The sequence below is a fragment of the Silene latifolia genome, chromosome 1, assembly GCF_048544455.1.
Source record: "Silene latifolia isolate original U9 population chromosome 1, ASM4854445v1, whole genome shotgun sequence".
Classification (NCBI taxonomy): Eukaryota; Viridiplantae; Streptophyta; class Magnoliopsida; order Caryophyllales; family Caryophyllaceae; genus Silene; species Silene latifolia.
This window is the reverse complement of record NC_133526.1, coordinates 25242443-25265200: the sequence shown is the minus strand read 5'-3', so window position 1 is coordinate 25265200 and position 22758 is coordinate 25242443. Positions and strand designations below refer to the sequence as shown.

The 22758-nt window shown below is 37.2% G+C and overlaps 4 protein-coding genes across 4 annotated transcripts; 1 reads left to right on the top strand and 3 right to left on the bottom strand.

Annotated features, from left to right (window-relative positions):
* Positions 1 to 218: 218 nt before the first annotated feature.
* On the bottom strand, positions 219 to 5789 carry LOC141601624 (agmatine deiminase-like). The gene is made up of 10 exons (XM_074421921.1): positions 5612 to 5789; positions 3968 to 4081; positions 3771 to 3860; positions 3564 to 3648; positions 3314 to 3369; positions 3086 to 3164; positions 2836 to 2970; positions 2241 to 2473; positions 1468 to 1626; positions 219 to 593 (listed from the first exon to the last, which is right to left on the bottom strand). The coding sequence occupies exons 1-10, from the start codon at positions 5696 to 5698 to the stop codon at positions 507 to 509; spliced, it is 1125 nt and encodes a 374-aa protein (XP_074278022.1). The 5' UTR covers positions 5699 to 5789; the 3' UTR covers positions 219 to 506.
* A 5767-nt stretch (positions 5790 to 11556) lies between these two features.
* Positions 11557 to 14430, bottom strand: LOC141601675 (protein CHAPERONE-LIKE PROTEIN OF POR1, chloroplastic). Its single transcript, XM_074421970.1, has 5 exons — positions 14191 to 14430; positions 13989 to 14083; positions 12778 to 13160; positions 11912 to 11988; positions 11557 to 11812 (listed from the first exon to the last, which is right to left on the bottom strand). The coding sequence occupies exons 1-5, from the start codon at positions 14247 to 14249 to the stop codon at positions 11662 to 11664; spliced, it is 765 nt and encodes a 254-aa protein (XP_074278071.1). The 5' UTR covers positions 14250 to 14430; the 3' UTR covers positions 11557 to 11661.
* Positions 14431 to 19929: 5499 nt separating this feature from the next.
* LOC141642309 (uncharacterized) lies at positions 19930 to 20340 on the top strand. The gene has a single exon (XM_074451087.1). It carries the CDS (start codon positions 19930 to 19932, stop codon positions 20338 to 20340), a length of 411 nt encoding a protein of 136 aa, XP_074307188.1.
* Positions 20341 to 20445: 105 nt separating this feature from the next.
* Positions 20446 to 20928, bottom strand: LOC141642299 (uncharacterized). Its single transcript, XM_074451076.1, has 2 exons — positions 20692 to 20928; positions 20446 to 20637 (listed from the first exon to the last, which is right to left on the bottom strand). Exons 1-2 carry the CDS (start codon positions 20926 to 20928, stop codon positions 20446 to 20448), a joined length of 429 nt encoding a protein of 142 aa, XP_074307177.1.
* Between the last annotated feature and the right edge of the window lie 1830 nt (positions 20929 to 22758).

Below are 22758 nucleotides of genomic sequence, written 5' to 3'. Positions count from 1 at the left end.
TTTGCATCAAGAGCATAGGAGCCCATACCCGAGGAAACCAAACTGAGACACTATAATTCAAGGAACTTGGATGATTTTGATGATGTTGCTCGATTTGTTAGATGAAGGTGTCTGAGCCTGCAGGACATGAAATATTTGAGATGCTTGTATCTTATCCGGACTCACGTAGGAGTATTTTTCTCTATTTATCTCGAGTTCTTGTATACTACGGAGTAGTATGCTAACTAGAATAAAATTTCATTTCGCACTATAAAAAGTTGGTAAACTATACAAATAGTTATACCAGACCAGCAGCCTACTGCCTACAAGCTTTATAGAACATTCAACATTATCAAAATCCCGGATTAGACTCGATACTGTTTATTTTTCCTATCAAACTGCATCGACATAAATCTATATCTGAACAGTCTTATTGTATGCAGCCGAGACTTCTTACATTCCATTCCCAAACCCACAAGGCCACAACGTTCAATCAGCGTCTTGTAGATTAGATGACTGTGGTCAAATTACACCACAGCAGGCTGTTGCTGGGTAATGCAATGTATATTTCCTCCTGCCAACACAATCTCCCTTGCACCTTCGATCCCTACGACCTGAGGCAATCAATCAAACGTTGTTCAGAAAAGAACAGTATTGAGTATTGATAATACAATCCTCAAGAGAGGCAATGTTAAATAAGCTATTTCTCATAGGGTTTCTTTGATCTACTGTTTTTGTGACGGAACATTCAAGGAAGGAACACAGAAAGCCATAGGTCTATACACAACTGATGCCAATGGTAATAGCAGATATTTTGATAATAACTATAATGAAAGCAGTCTACCAGCATTTGAGTAAATCAAGTTGGGAATCCTATTACTTCAATTTTGACCTCCACAAAAACGAGAGCACGACAAAAGTATATTCAGGAAGTTAATCCAGGCGGCGCCTAATTGATTTTCCCTGTTATGCTGCCTCTTGTATTTCTTTCTGTTTTCTAAAACTCAGTCAATAAACTTTTTAGTAAGATAGCACCAAGTCACTCAGAAACTTAAGTCTTACCATCGAAATGTCCCCAGATCTATTCATTCATGTAAAAGAACAAAGAACCGGTGGTGGGGGAAGGCTAGTTTGTGCACAGCCAGTAGTAAGCTCTCACGCGTACCTTTCCATCCCATCTATATTGTCCCCGCTTCAATTGGTGGCCAAAAATGGGAAAGTGCCTTAATAATTAATATTGTATATTTCAATTTATTTTATAAGAAAAAAGTAAAGTCACACAAACGGTACTAATCTCGGTAAGGTCTTTTCATTGCTGAGTGTATACTAACACCGACATTAGAGCAGTCAGAAGATTTATTAAATATTGGCAACTCAACTGAAGAGACGGAAGCGAGGAAGAGAGGCTTCATGAGAAAGGAAAAACTAACAAGACAAAATTTGCAGGGTAAGATGAAGCAAAGAACATGATTTGGCAATGTCTTTTACCTCATAAGCTGGGAACGCCTCTGACAAAACATGAACAGCTTCATTATCCCATTTTTTATCTCCGAATTGAGGAGTAATAATCGCTCCATTGGCAATGTAGAAGTTCACATAAGATGCAGCAAGCCTTGTACCAGGCTCCCTCGGTTTAGCATCTCCATCCTAAAAGAAAAGAGGTGCATTTTCAGATATCTGAAATAATTTCTCATCCATGGGCTAGTATTGAGACGCAAAATAAATGCTTATGACATTGTGAACTATTTTTCCTTCTATGTATTCTGGTGCTCGCTATAATCGAATTTCCACAAGAGCATTACTCTAGTGCCTCAAGATCTCCCTTAAATGGCAGGATAAGAGAGGGTCGGATGCACCCAGCCTTACACTTGTGTAATAACACGAGACGACACAATGAGACTTTTTTCCAAATGACCCTTAAGAAAAAAAATGTGAAGAATCGGGTCTAATGAGTGCTATTTCACACAAAAAAGACGCACAATCAGTTTACCCGTCTAATGTGTGAAGAATATGCAGAGAGTGTAAACTCAGATAAATTTTTGATCATTTATTTATAAATTACCGAGAAACCTACTCATATCTTTTGTTACTGGTTAAAAGTTTACCCAGTAGGCCACCAGTGATGGTTATAACTTATAAGCTTTACACGTCGCATACAGTATAATTAGCTTCATCGTTCCAATCAGAATTCTCCCGTTTTCCAAATAGCAACTTAAAAATAGGTCACAATGAGTAATTTATATTCATATTCAGATGTTAACCTGGATAACCCCAGCAGCTTCCTCGTCTGTCATGTACATAGGATCGGGAATGTGAAGTTTGATAACTTCAAGTTGTCGACCATGGGCATCTACGCTATTAGTGAGAACTGACAAGGCCTCAACAGACCGTTCATGCTGAGGATCTGATTCATCATCTCTCCAGGCTAACAGAACCAACCCAGGCTTCACAAAGCAGCACATGTTATCTATATGACCATTTGTATCATCATCGCCTGAAAAAAATTATGTTGGAACTTATGTGAGAAATTAACAGACAAAAAAAAGGCTATTCAATATTTTGCTGTTTCTGTTCTACGAGATGACATGAGAATTTCATGCGTAGAGTGTCCGTCTAACAAGGCTACAAAATACAAAATGCTCAGCCAAATAATGCATATACAATGAACAAGCCTCCAAGGCTCCAATATCCAATATTAATCCATATGAAGAAGATCACAACTTCTTGAGCACAGATGTTCAGAATAATGAAAAAAAATCAAATGCACACACTAATCTGGCAAAGCATAAAACCCAAAAAGTATGAATGTTTCCTTTGATACATAAAAAAAAAACAGTGTGTTGAAGTTGCAGATACCGTGTAATCCACGAGGCAGCCAAATAATTTTCTGAACACCAAGGTATCCCTTAAGATTATCTTCGATCTGCTCTTTTGTCATATGGGGATTTCTGTTTTTGTTCAAGAGGCATTCCTCGGTGGTGAGGCATGTTCCTGGTGAAGATCAGGAAGGGAAATGGTAGGACACAACTGTAAGTGAATTATTCGAAAGACCACATATATTAGTTTCATCAAAGCAAAAAAAAAAAAAGGAAGACAAAGCAAATACCCTCCCCATCAACATGGATGCTGCCACCTTCTAAAATCATGGAATGGGGAAACCTTGGAAGCTTCTCAATCTCTAGAATCTACAAAGATGGTCTATGACACTTCAGAAATAAAAAAAATGAAAGGTCTTTAGCGAAAGGCTATCTTTTTTTATAGAAGAAACGATCGTGTAATTTATATTCACTTAATGTTAACCTTAATGTTAGAGGCTCCCTGGCACTGAACTAACCTTCCTAGCGACAAGGATGTCATGACTCCAATCTGTATAGCAGCCATCGTCAGCACCTAGGAGCATAAGAGGCCCAAAATAAGAATAGATGTGGTTCAAGAAAGAAAAAATCCTCATCGAGTACAGCATATGCAACTGTCAAGTGTCAACATCATACTATATCATACACCATATCAAAGCTTAATGATTGGACACAATTCATTAGATGTAAATAAGCGGTATGAAAAGCTTTGATTTCATATTGGCTTACCACCCCAGCTGTTGAAGTTCCAATCAATCCCAGCAGAACTTTCCAAGAGTTCACCCGACTTCAAAGCATTTTTGCGGACAACAAACTACAGAAAAAAAGACATTTAACTATATATGTAATCACTGCTTAAGCACCCCACGAATTCATAAATGAAACCTTCATCATTTGAAAATTTCAATGAAAAAGGGATGAAAAGATAATGCTCACAGTTGGTCCTGTATCGCGAAACCAAGAATCATTCATGCTCATCTCGACTACCCTAATATTCGGAGGTAACTGACTCCTTGCATTTTCCCACTGCATAATTCATACAGACTGATTTCATTCTACAGCCAGGAATGGTACTTACTATTTACCATTGAGAAGTTGTAAGCAGAGCTAATAAGCATATAAGCCTAACTGACCTGAGCTGGGCTAGCACAGACAGTCACCGGTTCAAAATCAGAGATCGCAGTTGCGACTCGGGCAAATACATGCTGAGCGTATACCGCACCATCTCGCCAGTTGTCTGGACGTTCCTATTATGTTACAGAAATTAAAGTCAATAGCTACAGTGTCAAACTAGAAGAAAAAGTCCAGTACATAGAAATTAGTAGCACAACACTCCATATTAACTAACTAGACAAGCTTAAACTTAAAATTAAAATATGAAAATAAGATTCATAGTTCCTCACAAATACTTCTCCATTTCCAATGGATCCCAAAGATGTGCTATTGTTTGGCTTTGTAACGTGACAGGATAAAGCAAAATGTCTCATTGAACTAGTATAGCCTCTCTTGTACTATGGAGTTGCAGCAGTAGCCCAACAATGGAATTCTCGACACAGTTGCTGTTATGTGGCATTTGGAAACAACATCTCCATGACTTTCATATAGGGGTAAAGCTAAATATATCAAAACCTCCTACCCCGCTTTAGGCCGGAGCCCCGACCAACTGAGTAACATTGTTGTCTTTGTAGTTCCTCGCAGGTTATGTTACTATGGCTTGGGTACAAATGTCAGACAAAGGTACATATCCTAGTGTCAGACACAGTTATGTATCCAAGTGTTAGACCCAGCATGACTAATTTATTTTTCACAAGGGTATCCCTCCTTAAATGAGGATACGGGTTTGGGGACACGTTTTCAAAGCAAAAGTAAACTTTTAAACATGAAATCTTTCAACTTTTTTGAAGTAAAATGAAAAGAAGTTTGACAGATAACAGTAACAAGTGTCGGTTACGGGATCCATACCCATATCCATGTTGTGTCGTGTTGACACGGGTACAGTCCTAAAAATGAAGAGTCAAAGTAACATAGCTTATACAAGTAATATTTACGAATGGCTGAAACAGTAGCTCCTAATCATCTTCAAATCGATCCGTGATTAAGAACAGTCAAAACAGTGGAGATTGGAGAACCAAATCGAGTGACCACTGATGCTTTTGGAATGATCAGAAACCTAAAGTTTCCAAAAATGTTGGTTCATACGCTCATAGCTACTTACAAGGTACAATTTCCGAACTATGTTACTGCAGAACTACAGAAAACTAACTATGAAGTCTTTTCCCAAGTAAGCTATGGTAATGCTAGATTTCGTGACCGGAAGAGAATCAAGGGTTATTAGTTATTACCAAATACACAATACAACAACAATCATAGATCAAACTGCATCATAATTCATAAACTCCCAAATATTTACAGTACTAGTAGAGACCAAATGAAAATGATAAAATACCCACATTCACCAAAAAAAAAGATTGTAACTTGGTAAGGGGAAATCACTAGATATTCAGCATTCCAGTTCATAAGTCCAAAAACAAAAGAAATACTCCCTTGGTCTCAAATCATTTGTTTACATTTTGATTAAACTACCGTCACAATGAATATAAAAGGTAAACAAACGATTGAGACGGAAAGAGAATTGAAACAAACTACATTCAATAGAAAATTTAAACAAACCTAAAACACAATTCATTAAAACCCATATAAGAAATTGCTAAGAGATTACAGAAAAAGCAGTGAAGACCGAAGAGGAACAAGTTAAAGAAAGTGAAGAGAAGACATACAGGCCAACCCATCCAACAGTGTGAATGGGGCTCCCATTCAGCAGGCATACGGTACCCATATTGTGATGGTGTTCCTTTCACCTCCATTTCCTCAGCACTCTAAATCAGGAAGTGTGTTTTAAATTTAAGACGGAGACACTCTAAAAAAAGAATTTGCGACTCTAAAAAGAGTGAGCTCAATTTTGTAACTCTTCCATTGACTCGTCTACATTACAAATCTCCCTTGCTACTAAGAGTATAAAAATTTTCTTAGTTTTCCCTCCAAATACTTCTATTTAAATAAATAAATAATTAAAACTTTCTTTCTTTAAACTATTATCTTTTCATTAAAATATATTCTTATAATTAAAATTTTATTTTATTGTTAAATTCAAAATTTTGATTTTTTCATCAAAATAAAATAATATTGATGTTAAACTATAAACAATAAGTTGGTAAATTTTTCATTAAATGCAATAATTATAACTTTAGAGAATAACTTAACACATACTTACCATTAACTTTGTGACAAAAAAAATTCATTAAAATAATTGGAGAAAATTTATAAAATGAAATACTTAATTTTATGGTAAAAAAAAATATATAGATTTCATAAAAATACACATTTCATAACTTTAGTTTTTCACTATAAATAACACCCTAAAAAATAAATATCCTATGTATACCGCGCATTGCGCGGAATCTATACTAATTTTTGATTAACCGGAATTGAATGGACCCAATCGAGGTGAAATTGATAGCCAATGCCCGATAATAACCCTATTTATCCCGACTCGATCCAAGCCAAAATCCTTCTAAATGACTCGTGAGTCGTGACTTGTTATATAAATTCCTTATTTACTAAAAGAATAGGCGAAACTGTCATTTTTTCCGCCTAAACCATATTTCCTAAAATGAAGCGTAGTATTTTTAGCATATATTATAAGTATGGTAGGTGATTAATGTTACAATCTTTTAATAAATTTAATATTTAACATTGTATATTATTTCATATTCTACATAAATTTATCTCCATTATTATATGATAAAAAAACTATATATTTTTTTTGTAAAAATAATTGTAGTATGAACATTCATTGACTTTTAATGATAAGAAGTTGCACAAAAAATGTTAATAGTAAAAATATTCTAAAAATAACATCATTAATTTCTCGGTAAAAAAAAAACTTTCATTTAAATATTCATTTGATGACTTTTTACAATTTTAACTTTTATTCCTCAAATCAAAATAAAGTGATGAGAAACATAAAAAATACAGAGTAAGTGAATTGTCAATTTAAAATCCATAAATAATACGGAGTACACTCAAAAGTAGAATTTTATAAATAGCGTGCATATATTGCACGAGATCTAAACTAGTTCTTTTAGTAAAATAATAATATCAATGTTTAACGCAATTGTTTCAAACTTAAAAATAAATTAAATTTGCGTGAAAATAGTTTTAACATGAAATTATCGATTCAAACTTGTAAAAATAAGAGATGTATAATTTCACTTGAAGGTTGATGATATTGATCCGACAAAACTCGAAGCTGATATGTCCCGACGTACTTTAACATGACCTTAACTAAGCCAAAGTGACTTAATTGCCTCCTGTAGCCAGTGTTGACAAACCATTTACTCGGGTGCAGGTCACATTTGTTGAGGTTGGAATGTTGGATCATTTCGGCATGTTTGCATCCGGGTTTGGGTTGGTCGGGTTTATTTGATAAGATTTGGATACTATATGATAATCAAGTCATTCCGAGTTGTGGGTCAGTTTCAAGAAATCATAATCCTACTTGGTATTGCACTGCTCTATATATAAACCCCCTCACCTTCCCACTTCCTTTGAACTTGTCATCTAATTTCGACGAAGAAGAATGGGTACAAGGCTAGAGCTAGAACTAAGTTGCATCCTCTCCAAAGATAAGAGGATGAAACCCTACATAATTGTCACCCTTTTTAATGGTACGACATCCAATCACGAGAAGCGTACAGTTAACATAAACGCCAATGGAAGCGCAAGCTTACAGTTCCAAGACGTTGATGTGAATTCTGCTTATCTCCACTTTCAAGTATTCCTTCTTCGCAGGATGTTCCCTGGCAAGCATCTTGCTACTATCAATGTTCTTGTGTCTGAGCTTGTGTCTTCATCGTCTGGTGAGAGTGGCAGCAGAAACATCAATTTACAAGGTACCGGTTTGTACGAGCTTGTGAAGTCGTCCAACATGGAGAAGAAGGATGCTCTTGTTGTGTCCTACAAGCTGACCATGCTTGAAAAAGATATTATTATTCCAGCTGTTGTTTCGAGCGTGACTACGCCCCCTGGGAATGATAAAGGCTTATTTCAGACGGCGCTCCCTAGTTTTCGTACTCCTTTCACATTTTTTAATTGGACTTAATTAGTTTGTTTTAGTTTCGGAAAGAAAATTAGTTCTGATGTGTTGTAAGAACAATTTTTGTGAATGATACGGTATAAAACAATTCGATTCATTCATATTTTAATTTGTTTCGTAAGATTTGTCACAGATATATTGTTTTACAGTAAAAGAAATTGATTGATTTATACAATTAAAAAGACTTAGAAATTGATGCAATCAACAAATTCATCTATAAGCAAGAATTATCAGAAACTCATTTTATTAAAAACATTTTCATGTAATTTATAAACTGATGATCAGAATCAACAAACATTAGACCTCAGTTAGTCAGTTTATCTCATCTTTTGAAAGCAGGACGTAGAAAGTGTCGTTGAGGACCACACTTAACTTATCGCAGTATATGGGTGTTTCCGAGCTAAAGACCTGCATTCTGCTAGCAGTAGAATTATTGTCTTGATGTAATTGGAATTTTCAGAGTTGCCGAAAGTATTAGGCTCCCTGAAAATTCCAATTACATCATCACGACTTTGTATGATGTAATTGGAATTTTCAGAGTTGAATTTGTCTGCAAGAGCACGTCATACAAAGTCGTCCCTTAAACGACCATTTTTTCACTCGCTGTTTAAGGCCTGTGACGACTGTTTTACTATCGAGTTGTTACGTTTGCATTAGGCTGTTGTTCTGCCATACCATCTACAAATTACAGTAAATATTTCCTTATTTCATCAGTAACAGCTTAAGATTGATTCCCAAGAATTCCTATTCCTACTTTGTTTCGGATTCCGAAATCTTCCTATCAAATACCCTTTTCTAATCCTACGCAAACTACAGTAATATAATCCTACTCAACTTCCTAGTTCCTATCCCCAATCCTCTAGTTCTTCTTATGTATACTATAAATAGTCTCTCATTACCTCTGATTATTTTTCTCATCAAACAAATTTCATCAACCACTGCAATTATAATTAATTAATAATGTCTTCTATGAGGTCCAATTCTCGTGGAAACGGGTCACGTCGAAATTATGGGGGAAGAGGTGGTTTTAATGGGGGAGTTGCTCCAAGGGGTTTAGGAAATCCCCCGTTTGTTTTTACACCCTTCGTTTACTTCTTCCCAGTTATGCCGTTTGTTGCACCAGTTCCGTATGATCCTGCATTGGATTTTGGGCTACGTTATGAGATAATGGAGCAGATTAATTACTACTTCAGCAAGGAAAATCTGGCTAAAGACGTATATTTGCGTAAGAGAATGGATAAAGACGGGTGGGTTTCTATTGACGTAATTTCAAATTTTACTAGGGTTAAGAATTTGACCAAAGACAGACGCTTAATAATAGAAGCTTTGAAGCCCTCGACCGTAGTCGAAGTACAAGGTAATAAAATCAGGTGCCGAGTTGATTGGAGCAGATGGGTACTACCATCCTCGTTGCAAATCCCACCCTCTTAACCGATCACACGATCAAGTCAATTATGGTGCTACAAGCCTACTGACATTACAAATATATAAGCGGCTCGCAACAAGGGATCGGATCTTCAATTTGTGGGGGTATTATTTGTCGGATTCAATTGTTCTATCGTCTATATCTTAACAAGTACTTAATTCGTATATTGTTGGAACAAACAATTGGTGTTTATTTGCATGATACTTTCAGAAATTTTTTTTTTTTTTTTTTTTTTTTTTTTTTTTTGAGGAAAAACTTTTACTTGTGTTGTAATAAGATTTTTAATTATTAATGTTCGTAATCCGTTTAAATGATGTAATAAAGCAGGTCTTGACTTGAAATTATCTTGTTTTAAATTCAATCGATAATCTCTTTTGTTAGCAATGAAATCATCTCAGTATCGAATTCAATCTCCGAAATTTGTTGGAAGGCTTCAGAAGTGGTAATATAACAAGAAGAATAATTATCAGAACTATGAATGATATAGTTCAATAGATGTCGAATGAGACGGACTTACTAGATAATAAATATGGAATACATTATTTATTTCTCGGTATCTATTAGGACTAATCGTAATTTGCGATCTCACTGAGTCACTAATTTGCATTAGGTTTAGTAGATTAATCGATTACAGACAAAAATCTTCATCAGCGAACATATTTCAATGTTTCAGTCGCTGCATTAGGTTAACCGAGATTGTTTCTAATCTAACATCTCGTTTAGTCGAGCTAAGCGAAAGTCTTAGCAAATTTCTGGATAAATTATGTTACTTCTAGAATGAAACGGTTTTGAGTTTTCTTAATTCATTCATTCATGAGTAATAAACCTGAATTATGTTGTCCCTAATTTTAAGGGCAGTAGGATTCTTACAGATATACATATCATGTACAACTAGTACAGCAGTTGACCCTCAAGTAATCCTATTTCTACTATGCACCTGTAAACCCTCTACATATATATCCCTACTAAAGGAACTCTTTCATTCGTTCATTGCATACGAAAAAAAACTCGTAACACCCCCCTCTCGAAAGATAAACAAGTAATAATATGGAGCCTACAACAGAAATACTTTCAGTAAACTGTAGGATTTCACCAGAATACAACTTGATCAACATGAAGAAGAGATGTTACATGATTATAACACTCTTTCATGACTGTTGTTCGGAATTTGAGACGTTTAGGACAGAGCTTGATGCCAGAGGAACCACCAAATTTCAACTCAAACGTCTCAAGGATGGGGGTGTGGAATTTGATTATCTCAGGATTCAGATATTCAGTCGTCGCTGGTTATTCTTTTCGGACAAGCATATTGGTACTGTCAACGTTTATTTGTCAGAGCTACTGTCATCGCTTACTACAAGTGACGGAAAGATCAACCAAGAAGGTTCAGCTACATATGAAATTGTAAAGTCGCCGAAGCAGCACAAGGGTGATCTCAAGTTGTGGTACAAGCTGTCCACAGCACAAGAAAAGAAGCCAGAGGTGAAATATAAGCGCATAGCTGGGCAGCCATTGGGACTGAATGACTGATGAAGGATTGTTTAATATGGTTTCGAGTTTTCCTATTATTTTCTTTTAAATTGGAGCAGTTAGTTTGTATTACTTTCAGAAAATTCAGTTGCTTTGTAAGAACAGTTCTATTGAATGTTATAAAATAATGGGATTCATTCAAATTCATCTTCTATGGAAGTATTGTTAAGCATATGGACAGAGTAGCATGCATGGTATTCAGTTTGGACTTCTGAAGCACATGAGCACATCACGACTCACGATTGTTAATAAAGCTATTTGTGAACAGGGACGGAGCTAAGCACAGACTGGTCAGGCTGAGCTTTTTAGGAAAGAAAAATATACGCACAAACTTTTTTTCAATCAACACCTTTCTAATTACTACAGTAAACTTTTTTTCAATCAACACCTTTCTATTACTACAGTAAAATATACGCACGAATTCTTAGATGATCGAACTGCTTGGATGGTTTGGGATAAAAAGCGTGTGTTTTCTCAGTAGTACCTTAATATGAATTTCATTGTGACAAACTGCAATTGCGTCAAAAATAGGAAAGGGGAACTACTGAAATGGGAAAGATAAATGGATATATGCCTTGTGGGCTGATGTGAATTTGTGATTCTCGAGTCTCTGGAGTGTAAGAACAGATTTACTTCTTCAACAGTAAGAACTTACACCAATCTCTATTAAAAACCAAGTGTTCAAAATTCTCCATAGTAAGAAGCTATCGTATGTGTTACTTAAGGAAGGTGCATCCAACAAACAAAGTAAGAAACACAAACAATGAAGTAAGGAGTTCTAGAGTCCATGTCGCTGGCAAAATAGCTGCTGGTACCATCGGTCCCAGAATCGAACCACAAAGCCAACCCGCAACCAGGGATCCAAATCTGTCACAAGGGAGAAAATTGTGTTGGCAATTAATAGAGAGTAATAATGATATTATCGGAAACCAGGAACAGTTTTGAATAGTGACCCTCTCAACTCACCCAATAATAGCAGCTCTCGGTAAGCTCTTCGTCTTGTCATTTAGAAAGTATATGCAAGCTCCTAGAGAAATTGCCACCTGCATCATTATACGTTTTTTCATCATTAAATTAAGAGGGCCATTGAAGCTTCAATAACTACAATTATAAAGACGCAGGAAATATTGGGGGGAGGAGGGGGAGAGGTTCTATATCATTCCATTTCCAAGGAGAATTCATTTGGTTTTAGTCTTTGTCATCTTTCACATCTCTCTTCAAGCCACCATCTCCCTTCACTCTTCCTCCTATCGAGCTACAGCTTGTAATGCTAATCATCCACCCAATCTCTCCCCTGTTCAAAAGGCCATCTTTCAGCACCTTTATAACAATGCTCAAGTAAGGACTAATGCAGAATCCATGCATCGAATTAATTCGACATTAAACTGGTCTTGCTGATGCAGAATCCATCCCAACCTTAATCTATTTGTAGACTTACACGGATTAACAGCATGCAAGCTAAGTTGATGTGATCATCTGGTTGACAGCCATAGTGGCAAGTGGCAACTGGCAAGGCAACTCAAATGGGTAAATCAGTTGGGTTTCTCCCTTTTCTCTGGCGAGGCAATCTAACCGCTTAGGATTATGTTAGGGTAAAAAATGGGTGGAATGAGTTTCAACATAGAAACAAAAAAGTGAAAAACTCAACCAGGAGAGCCTAAAATCCAATAAGTTGTTGCACAAGATCAAAATTTTCCTACCATAATCAAATTTGCGATATAAATATCCTGCCTGATCTACTTATTCTTGATTATCAGCGGCACTCTAATTCAAATAAGTGTACACAATATGTCTGCAACGAAAAGCAAATAATCCAGAAGGATGAAACGAACCTGGAAAGCTGGTCCACCTTCAGCAGAGTTCATTATACTCCAAGCAGCCATGAACGCAAATAGAAACAATCTTCTGAGAATAATAACGGTTGCCGGAAGCTCAACAAAACTGAGTAAATTCTTCACCCAAGGAGGAGATTCCTCAACTTTGCTCTTCAACCTTGTTTTCAAATTAATCTTTGTTTTCTTTCTCTCCCAAAAGCTTTTCATAAGAAGTTTTTCAAATGCGGCTTCTATAGATTCCACACTCCTCTCATCCCCAGCATACTGCTCCGCAAGGAAATTACGTGAACTCCATATTTCTTCCTCTGAGGCATATGGACTTATGCCAAGGCGCTTGTAAGGATCCCAAACTCTCACCCTTGGAAACTTCGGCACATTTCCTACAATTTTCAGCTCCCATGAATATATTTACTTCCGATCGCCAACAAACAAGCTATGAAACGAAACATACAAAGAAAGACTAGCTTTTGTGAAACAAACATCATATTTTACAGAAGGTCCAAGACAATTAAAATTAAGTGTAAAATTTTCCATGTTAATATCGTTGCGCACCAAAGATTCTCCACGAAAGTGAACAAAGATTCAGTCTCTGTCAATAAAAAGCTCTTTGAAAGAAGTCAATAATCACTACATAGCTCTTTAGGTTTTAACCATTAACATCTCCTCTCTACTTTCAAGCTTCAGCAGTTCAAGTATCACCAGAAGAAATAAACAGCTTTCACGTCAACTTAGCCAAACTCCATAGTCCTTGATGTGAGATCAAAGTGCAAACTACGAGTATGTGATAGCATCATAAAGACACACAAGTTTCTCATAAAAACTAGATTCTTGCGCTGAATTACTTTACATTCGTCCAACAACAACATCATTAACCTAGTGTCTCACAGGCTCCCGCAAATAAAGGGGTAGGGATTCAATTGTAATCACTAATCAGCCGTACGTCTATGTTAACAATAAAAGGGACCGCTTCCTAATGACCCAAAATGAACATCGTGTCAAGAATTGCTAACTACCAGGGAGTAATTCATAATAATAAGAACCGGAACCACTTTGGTAAGCCATTTTGCTTTACTCCATCGTAAATCCAACCATTACTCCTCAGTTAAATAACATCCTAAATTCAACTTATCGGCATAGGCTAATAATAACATGAAGCATAACCGAATTCAATTCTACAATTATCCGAAAACCGGAGGCAAAAAGCATACCTCCATGCGAATAATCAACTGACGAACACTTGACTAAACTCCTCGAATTAACCCTATGTAAACCTAAATTACTCGTATTCTTCCGCACATTTCCGCTACAGGCATAAAAAGAAAGACAATTCAATTAAATACCATAATTAATTACTTAATTGAACAATTAAGTTGACGAAATTAGGGAAAGTTGAAGTAATAGAGTGCTTACAAATTGAGGCTGAGGGAGGGAGCCGACAAATTAGGGTTTGCTAGTAAGGCGGTAACCATGATTACTGCTTCAATTCAATTGAAATTAAAGTTGAAACAATAGTTTTGGTGAATTATTACAGTTGGAAAACCACCATGGGAGCTTACGATGTTGGGAATTTGGGGGAAAATAGAAAGAGGAAGATGGACAGAGAGAAAAGAGGGAGAATTTTGGTACGAGTTTGCTATCTTATCGTCGTGTGCGTGATACGGGTCGGGTTCAACCAAATTAAGGTCTTCAGTTCCTTATGTTGATATGGGTTGATTTATTTGACTAAAGCTCTACTCTTTTCGGCTGAAACTCTGAAAAGAGGTGAACTAAATTGAACTAAACTGAATAGAGATGAACTGACTGAACGGAGTTGAGCTGAACTGAATAAATGTGAAGTGAGAGTTAATTCGTGAAGAGATTGACTGAATTAAGCTAAAGTGAATTGAATGGAACCAAACTTAAGTAAACTGAACTGTATAGAGTTAAGCTGGACTTAAACAGGTTGAAATTAAGCCAGAAAGGATAGGGCCTAAGACACGACTACATGAGTGAATAATTAGGTCGGATATTATGGTGTTGTTTGGCCAAACTTTAAAAGTGTTTTTTTAACTGAAAAAGTAATAGTTAGACCAAACACCTAAATTATGGGTTTTAAAGCTACTTTTAAAAAGTCAAAAGCTCATAATTTACCTCCAAAAGAAGAAGTAGGTATTTTCTACTTCTACTTCTACTTTTCACATAAAGTGCCAAAAATTCATTACTTATGCGCTTTTTTTTTTTATTCAGAAAACTATTACTTTTTTTATATATGTTGTACCTTCACTTTTTCTCTTCTCTCTATAATATTTGCTTCTTTCCTTTCACATACACCATCAAAGTACAGGGTATGTAAAATTATTTGTTTTGATTTGGTTCTCTCCTCACACAATATTGGTTGACATAATTTTTGATTTGATAAGGGTGTGTAAAATTATACGGAGTAAATTGAAGGGTAATTGTAAAGTTTTAGTATATTTGACAAGTGATTACATAAAAAAATGATTTTTATAGTTGATTTTTATTTAAATGATGAATCTACAAATAATATGGTTAATGAAAAAGGCAAAAAAAAAAAAGAAAAAAAAAAACTGGATAGAAGTAGTTAGGCTAAACATATAAATTTTAGGATTATTTCCACTTTGGTGCCCTGAGGTTTGGCCTAATTCTACTTTGGTGCCTTGAGATTTGCATAATTCCACTTTGGTGCCCTGAGGTTTGGACTAGTTCCCACTTTGATGATCCATACATAACATTCTTAATATTTTATACTAAAAATAATATTTTGAACATAATAAATCAAGCTTTTTTGCAATATTATGTTGATTATTCTATTTTATACGTAATATAATATCTAATTTTGCACTTTAATTTACTAAAAATATAATTAATTAAAATAAAAGTTGACTATTTACATGTTTTAGGTTACCAAAATAAACAAATTGCAGTGTAATGCCCAAGGGTTTAGGCAAATACAGCAACCAAGCTACCAAACCACAGACAATTTCTCAGGAATGCAATAAACTTGTGCTAATTACTAAAATTATCAAATGACCTCCAAAAATCATGAAACTTGGCAGTAATTAACTTTAATATAAGAACTAACTCTGAGTAAAATTCCAGGATTTTTAGAGGACTCAAAGTATTTTAAAAAATTCAACTGAACTGACTGACAGACACAATGGACTGTAAATGAGGCAGTTCTGGGATAGTGATTGAAAGGAGGGAACTTTGGATATAATTATCAACTGAAAACCCACAGAATACTCACAAGGAATTTAGCTAACAATTTGGAGTACTTAAGTTAAGAATTTCCACAGATTAACATAGGAAAGACTCAACTGAAGCAAACAGCAAAGCTAAACAAACCACAGACTCAGCACAGGAAAGTTTAGACTCTACTAACAGGTACTTAATCAATAACCACAGTCTAAGCACAGGTTATTATCAAGCCCGACTCTAATCTACAGACTAAGCACAAGATTAAGAGGTTTAAATTTGAGAGAAATCTAAGGTTTCATTCATAAATCAGCTGTGTTACAACAGTCTGAGTTGAGGTCCTTATATAGGCCCCTTTAGGTTACAGCTTGAAAAGAAACTACATCTAAGGGTCAGGATCCTTCCTCACATGCTGGTAAGAGTCCAAATACAATATTACAACGGGTTAAAAGTTCTTAATTGCAAACTGGAATGAAAACAAAAGAGAAATGCAGGTGACAGTGACAGGCTGTGGTCCTTTGCTGCATTGTTGGCTTTTCTGTTGAATGTAGGCACTTGAGGACGAAATGATTGAGTCCTTGGTATCAAAATTGGCTCTAGGTTGTATCTGGTAGATGGTGAGACAAGCCAAAAGTTCTTTGAGTGCTTTTTCCTCACGGTTTAGCCAGAAATGGAAAGGTTGTTTTTGTTGTTTGTCATTTGTTGTAGATCTGTCCAGCTTGGGTTCCTGGGACTTGCATTGTGATTTTTCCTTGGACCCCTAGGACTTTTCTGAGCCTAATTCAGTGACCAACCAGCTGGCCATGGTGGCAGCTGGTGGTTGGGCTTGTACTCATACTTAGTGGCCACTAAACTTAGCTCAGTTTGGCTGGTTCCTGAGATGGTTTGATTTGTTTCCTTATGGCCGGTTGTTCCATCTTAATAGGGAGTGGTCTGACCACGCTCCCTTGAAGGTAGTCTTTGATAGGAGGATAAGGGAGGAAAGGGGTCCAAGGAGGAAGTTTCGCTTTGAGCATGTTTGGGTAGGGGAGGAAGGGTGTGAGGCTACGATTAAGAGGGCTTGGGAGCAGGATGATAGTGATGTTCTCGAAACGATTGAGAGGTGTGCCAGGGATCTTCATAAGTGGAAGGGGGTGAGCATCGGGAAGGTAGTAAAGGAGCTGCGGTCGAAGAGGTTACGGCTTCAGAAGCTTAATGAGGGCGGTCGGTCGATTCGGGAGGTTGAAGAGAGGCGCCGAGTTACTAGGGACATATCTAAATTATTGAGGCATGAGGAGCTTTTTTGGAGACAGCGGTCTCGGGCAATTTGGCTGAAGGAAGGAGACAAGAACACAAAATTTTTTCATAGAAGGGCTAGTCAGAGGAAGCAGCGCAATCACATACATAGGCTCATTACTGACGAGGGTACGGTGGTGGAGAAGACTGAGGAAGTTGTGGGTGTGGCGGTGAGGTATTTTAAGCAGCTGTTTACGACGACGGGACCGACTGAGTTTGGGGATATCATGCGAGGTGTGGAAGGGCGTGTTACAAGGGAGATGAATGAAGGTTTGCGGGCTGAGTACACGGGGGAGGAGATAGTTCAAGCCCTTAATCAAATGAACCCACTCAAGGCCCCGGGACCAGATGGTATGAATGGCCTGTTTTTTCAGACTTACTGGCATATCGTGGGGCCGTCTGTTGTCCGTCAAGTGTTGAATATCCTTAATGGTGCGCCGATGTCAGGTAATCTGAATCTCACTCATATTGTTTTAATTCCTAAGAAGAAAGCGTCGGACAAGATGGTGGAGTTTAGGCCTATTAGTTTGTGTAATGTTCTTTATAAGATCGTCTCGAAGGTCTTAGCTAATAGGTTGAAGGTGTTCTTAGGGAGTATTGTTTCTGATAATCAGAGTGCGTTCACGTCTGGCCGTATTATTACGGATAATATTCTTTTGGCTTTCAAGATGTTTCATTATATGAAAAATTCGAGAGGTGGGGAAGGGCATATGACCCTCAAATTAGATATGTCTAAGGCATATGATAGGGTCGAATGGCCTTTTCTGGATGAGCTTTTGAGGCGTAAGGGTTTTGATGAGTTATGGGTAGGCCGGGTTATGGAGTGTGTGACATCGGTCAAGTATGAAGTTTTAGTTAGTGGTGCAAATTCTGAGATGTTTAGCCCAAGTAGAGGACTGCGACAGGGTGATCCGCTGTCACCTTATTTGTTTATATTGTGTGCTGAGGTGTTGTCTAGTCTTATAAGGAGAGCTGCTGAGGATGGTTCGATTCATGGTATTCGCTTGGCTGCGTCAGCGCCGGTTGTATCTCATTTGCTCTTTGCAGACGATAGTATCTTTATTGTGAAGGCTCATGAGAGGGAAGTTAGGGCGGTGATGGATATTATTAGGGCATATGAGGAGGCTTCTGGGCAGATGGTTAATATAGATAAAACGACGGTTTCATTCAGCAAGGGAACAAGAGCAGAGAGGCGTCAACGAGTGGCTGCTGTGTTGGGGGTGAGGGACGTTGAGGTTCAGGAACGGTATTTGGGGCTGCCAACAGCTGTGAGTCACTCGAAACAGGTGGTCACAAGAATTATTAGGGACAAGCTTAGTAAGAAGTTGCAAGGTTGGAGGGGAATGCTACTCAGTAAGGCGGGTCGGGAAGTGTTGATAAAGGCAGTCGCCCAATCAATTCCGACATATGCAATGAGTGTTTTTAAATTACCAGCTAATTTCTGTGACGAATTACGTGCTATTGTTTCTAAATTCTGGTGGGGTTCAGAGGGTGGGAAGCGGAAGATGGCGTGGTTAGCCTGGGATAAGTTGTGTCGGCCGAAGGAAAGAGGTGGGTTGGGTTTTCGAGAATTCAATAAATTCAATCGGGCTTTGTTGGGTAAGCAAGGGTGGCGGCTCATGACGGATAAGTGCTCGCTCCTTTCTCGAGTGTTAAAAGGAAAATATTTCCCTACTACCGATTTCATGGAGGCCGAGCTAGGTGTTAATCCGAGCTATACATGGCGGAGTATATGGGAGGCGCGAGATGTGGTCAGCCTAGCAGCAAGGAAGCGGATTGGAGATGGGGTGGGGACTCGGGTTTGGCTAGACCCGTGGATTAAGGAGTCGAGGTCCAAGTTTGTTCTATCACCATTGGGTAATACGGATGTGAATATGAAGGTAGCTGATTTACTTTTACCGGATGGGGGAGGGTGGAATCAGGAGGTGTTAGCGGGTTTATTTTTGCCTTTCAAGGTTGAAAGAATTTCGAAGATACGTCTTAGTAGAAGGGACATTCCGGATGAGTGGTGTTGGGACCTGACGAAGGATGGTAATTACTCCGTGAAGTCGGCTTATTGGGCACAAGAAGGGGAAGGGGAGGAGTTGATTGAGCAGTCGGATTTTGCACGTGAAAAGTGGTTGTGGAATAAGATATGGAAGGTGTCGGTCCTCCCTCGGATAAAAGTTTTTTTTCTGGCAGCTGTGTAATGAAGCTATAGCTACAAAGAGTAATTTAGCTCGTCGGATAAGTGGAGCAGCGGATGGTTGTCCTATTTGCTCGTATGACGTGGAGACTTGTATACACGTTGTGCGAGGATGTGATTGGGTTGGGGGAGTTTGGGATGGGTTGGGGTTGGAGACGATGAGGGAGGTCGGGTTTACTATGGTGAGGGAGTGGGGTGAGGCGATTATGGAGAGTACTTTGGTGAAGGAGTGTGTGACGTTGTTGACGGGGTGCTGGGCGATTTGGGAAGCGAGGAATAAGATGATTTTTGAGAGACGGAGGGTGTGTGTGAGTGAGGTGTTATGTAAGGTCCGAGAGTTAGTGGAGTAAATGGAGGAGTCAGGGTCGCATACGGAGGGAGGGGACGTTTTGGAGCAATGTAGACCGGAGGAGAGGTGGGCTAGGCCGGGGTAGGGCTCTTGTAAAGTTAATGTGGACGCGGGGATAATAAGTGGCCAGGGGGTGGGTTTGGGTATGGTGTGTCGAGATGCTGAGGGAGGCGTGTTGTGGGGTGTGGCGGTACATCAGCGAGAGGCAAGAGAGCCTCAAGTTCTTGAAGCTGAAGCCGTTCTTTTGGGGTTAGCTGAAGCAAGAAGACACGGCGTCACGAAAGTGGAGATTGAAAGTGACTGCTTGAACGTGATTCGAGACTTGAAGAGTAGGAGCACTGACAGGAGTGATATATTTCAAATTTATGACGATATTCATGATTTATGTTCATACTTTGAGTCGGTTAAGCTTTTATTTGTTAGACGTAAATTTAATAGTGTGGCTCACGAATTAGCTCATGTGAGGCCTTGGCAGCTAGGAAGAAGAATTTGGTATGAGGATCTTCCTCCAAACATTGCTGAGTTTGTATCGCTTGATTTAGTTAATATACGTTAAAACTCTTGTGGTTTTACCTCAAAAAAAAAAATTTATTTAAAACTTAGGTCACCAAAGTGGAAGGTAGTCCAAACCTCAGGACACTAAAGTGGAATTATTCAAACCTCAGGGCACTAAAGTGGAATTAGCCCAAACCTCAAGGCACAAATTCTTGATTTTACCATAATAATCAAGAAGAGACCTAGTATCTTGAGAAAAATTACTCAATTCTTTCTTAAGAGCATACAAGTCTAAAACATTCAATTGACCATAACGCTCATTGATGTCAGCCCAGAGAGTTTTAGCAGAAACATTATACTGCAGATTATTCACTAAAGGCTTTGCAATGGAGTTTTTAATCTAACGAGATACAAGAATGTCACACCTGATCCATGAATTATGCTTCTTATCTGCAGGAGGAGGACAAGAACAATCACCAGTGATAAACCCAACTTTATTCTTGGAAAGAAGAGCACGGATGATTTCTTGACGCCACTGTAAGAAATTAGTCCCATCAAATTGAAAGGAAGACAACTGCAGAGAAGGCTGATCTGTTTGTGATAGGAAATGAGGATCATCCAATAGAGAGTATAATGAATCTTCAGGCATGATTGCAGACAGAAAAGAAGAATTTGAAAGAGAATTTTATGATTTTATTGTGCGGAAGCTTGATTTACAGAATCGATCTTAAGCTGATACCATATAAACCATCAAAACTCCATTAATGAAGTTAAGTATGAAAGAGATGGTAGCTTGATGAAAGAAGAAAGATGAAGATTAGAGAGAGAAAGTTGTTATTAAAATTTGTTATGAAATTATGAGAAGTGTTAACTGATTACAATAGAATTGGGGTATTTAGGCCCTGTTCTTTTGGACTGAAACTTATAGGATCTCGAATCGAATCGAATCGAACTTATAAGATCTGAATCGAATGAATCGAACTTATAGGATCGAACTTAATCTGAACTTATAGGATCTGAATGAACTTATAAGACCTGAATCGAATCGAATCGAACTTATAGGATCTCGAATCGAACTTAAATTAAGTGACGTATAGGATCCGAATCGAACTTATAGGATCTCGAATCGAATCGAATCGAATCGAACTTATTGGATCTAAACTGAACTTATAGGATCTGAACTGAACTGAACTTATAGGATCTGAACTAAACTTATAGGATCTGATCTGAACTGAACTGAACTTATAGAATCTGAATTGAACTTAAATTAAGTGACTTTAAGTCCAAAAGAACAGGTACTTATACTAATCCTTACATTCACTATTCTGAAGTATATAACTAACTCTAATTATCTGTTATTGAGTTAGTTACATAAGTATATGTCTACAATTAAACATACAATAATGAAATTAGTTTAGATGTCGCGCAATGAATGCGCGGTATTTATAGAATTACTAATATAGACCCCGTGCAATATATGCGCGGTATTTCTAGAGTTTTACTCCCTCCGTCCCGGTCAATTGTTGTCCTGTGGTTTTGGCACAAAAACCAAGGAAAGAGGAGGGAGCCAACTACTAAATGACAAGTGGATCAAATTGAGTGTGAATGATTAAATTACTCATCAAATTCATTCTTAAAATAGAAAGGACAACAAATGACTGAGACACCCAAAAAAGGAAAAGGACAACAAATGACCGGGACAGAGATAGTACTTTTTAGTGTATTATTTATAGAATTTAATTTGACAATTCACTTATTTTTCATGTTTCTCCTTAATGTATTTTGATTAGAGAAATAAATAAAAATTTAAATCGTAAGAAGTAATAAAATGAGTGTTTTTTTAAAAAATTTTACCGAGAAATTAATGATGTTAATTTACAAATATTTACTAATACCATATTTTTTAGCTGCAAGTTTTTATCATAAAATCAATTAATTTTAACAAATATTTACTAATACCATATTTTTTAGCCGCAACTTCCTATCATAAAAAGTTAATAAATTTTTATCAATAAGTTCTTTAAAAAAAGAATTTCTTTATCCTAAAAATATCGGAGATAAATTTGTGCAGAATATGAAATATTAAATGTTATAAATATTTAAATACAAAAGATTATATCCATTTATAACTTATCATGTCCACACCTATACTATATGATAAAAATACCGAGCACTATTCTATGAAATATGTTTTAGGCGGGAAAAGTTGGAATTTCGCCTATTCATTTAGTAAATAGGGGATTTATATCTGAAGAGTCTATCACACCCGAAATACTCGAGAGGGGGGGGGGGGGGGTGAATTGAGTATTTAAAAATTATGCCTACTTTTTATTTTATATCAAGGTAATTAATTACTTAAAGTTTATTGATTAAACTTTAACTAATTAACTAATTGATTATGAATGTAATGAAATGACTGAAAAGAAAGATGCAAGGACACACGATATTTGAAGTGGTTCAGCTTCACACGTCGAAGCCT

Coding starts and splice junctions, on each gene's coding strand:
- LOC141601624 (XM_074421921.1), bottom strand. CDS start 5,698: ATGGAGGTGAAAGGAACACCATCACAATATGGGTACCGTATGCCTGCT. Junction 3,861..3,967: donor TCTGTGCTAGCCCAGCTCAG/GTCAGTTAGGCT, acceptor TGAATTATGCAG/TGGGAAAATGCAAGGAGTCA. Junction 594..1,467: donor AGGCGTTCCCAGCTTATGAG/GTAAAAGACATT, acceptor TGATTGCCTCAG/GTCGTAGGGATCGAAGGTGC.
- LOC141601675 (XM_074421970.1), bottom strand. CDS start 14,249: ATGGTTACCGCCTTACTAGCAAACCCTAATTTGTCGGCTCCCTCCCTC. Junction 11,989..12,777: donor AAGGTGGACCAGCTTTCCAG/GTTCGTTTCATC, acceptor ATAATGATGCAG/GTGGCAATTTCTCTAGGAGC. Junction 11,813..11,911: donor CCGAGAGCTGCTATTATTGG/GTGAGTTGAGAG, acceptor CCCTTGTGACAG/ATTTGGATCCCTGGTTGCGG.
- LOC141642309 (XM_074451087.1), top strand. CDS start 19,930: ATGGTGTGTCGAGATGCTGAGGGAGGCGTGTTGTGGGGTGTGGCGGTA.
- LOC141642299 (XM_074451076.1), bottom strand. CDS start 20,928: ATGCCTGAAGATTCATTATACTCTCTATTGGATGATCCTCATTTCCTA. Junction 20,638..20,691: donor GGATCAGGTGTGACATTCTT/GTATCTCGTTAG, acceptor AATAATCTGCAG/TATAATGTTTCTGCTAAAAC.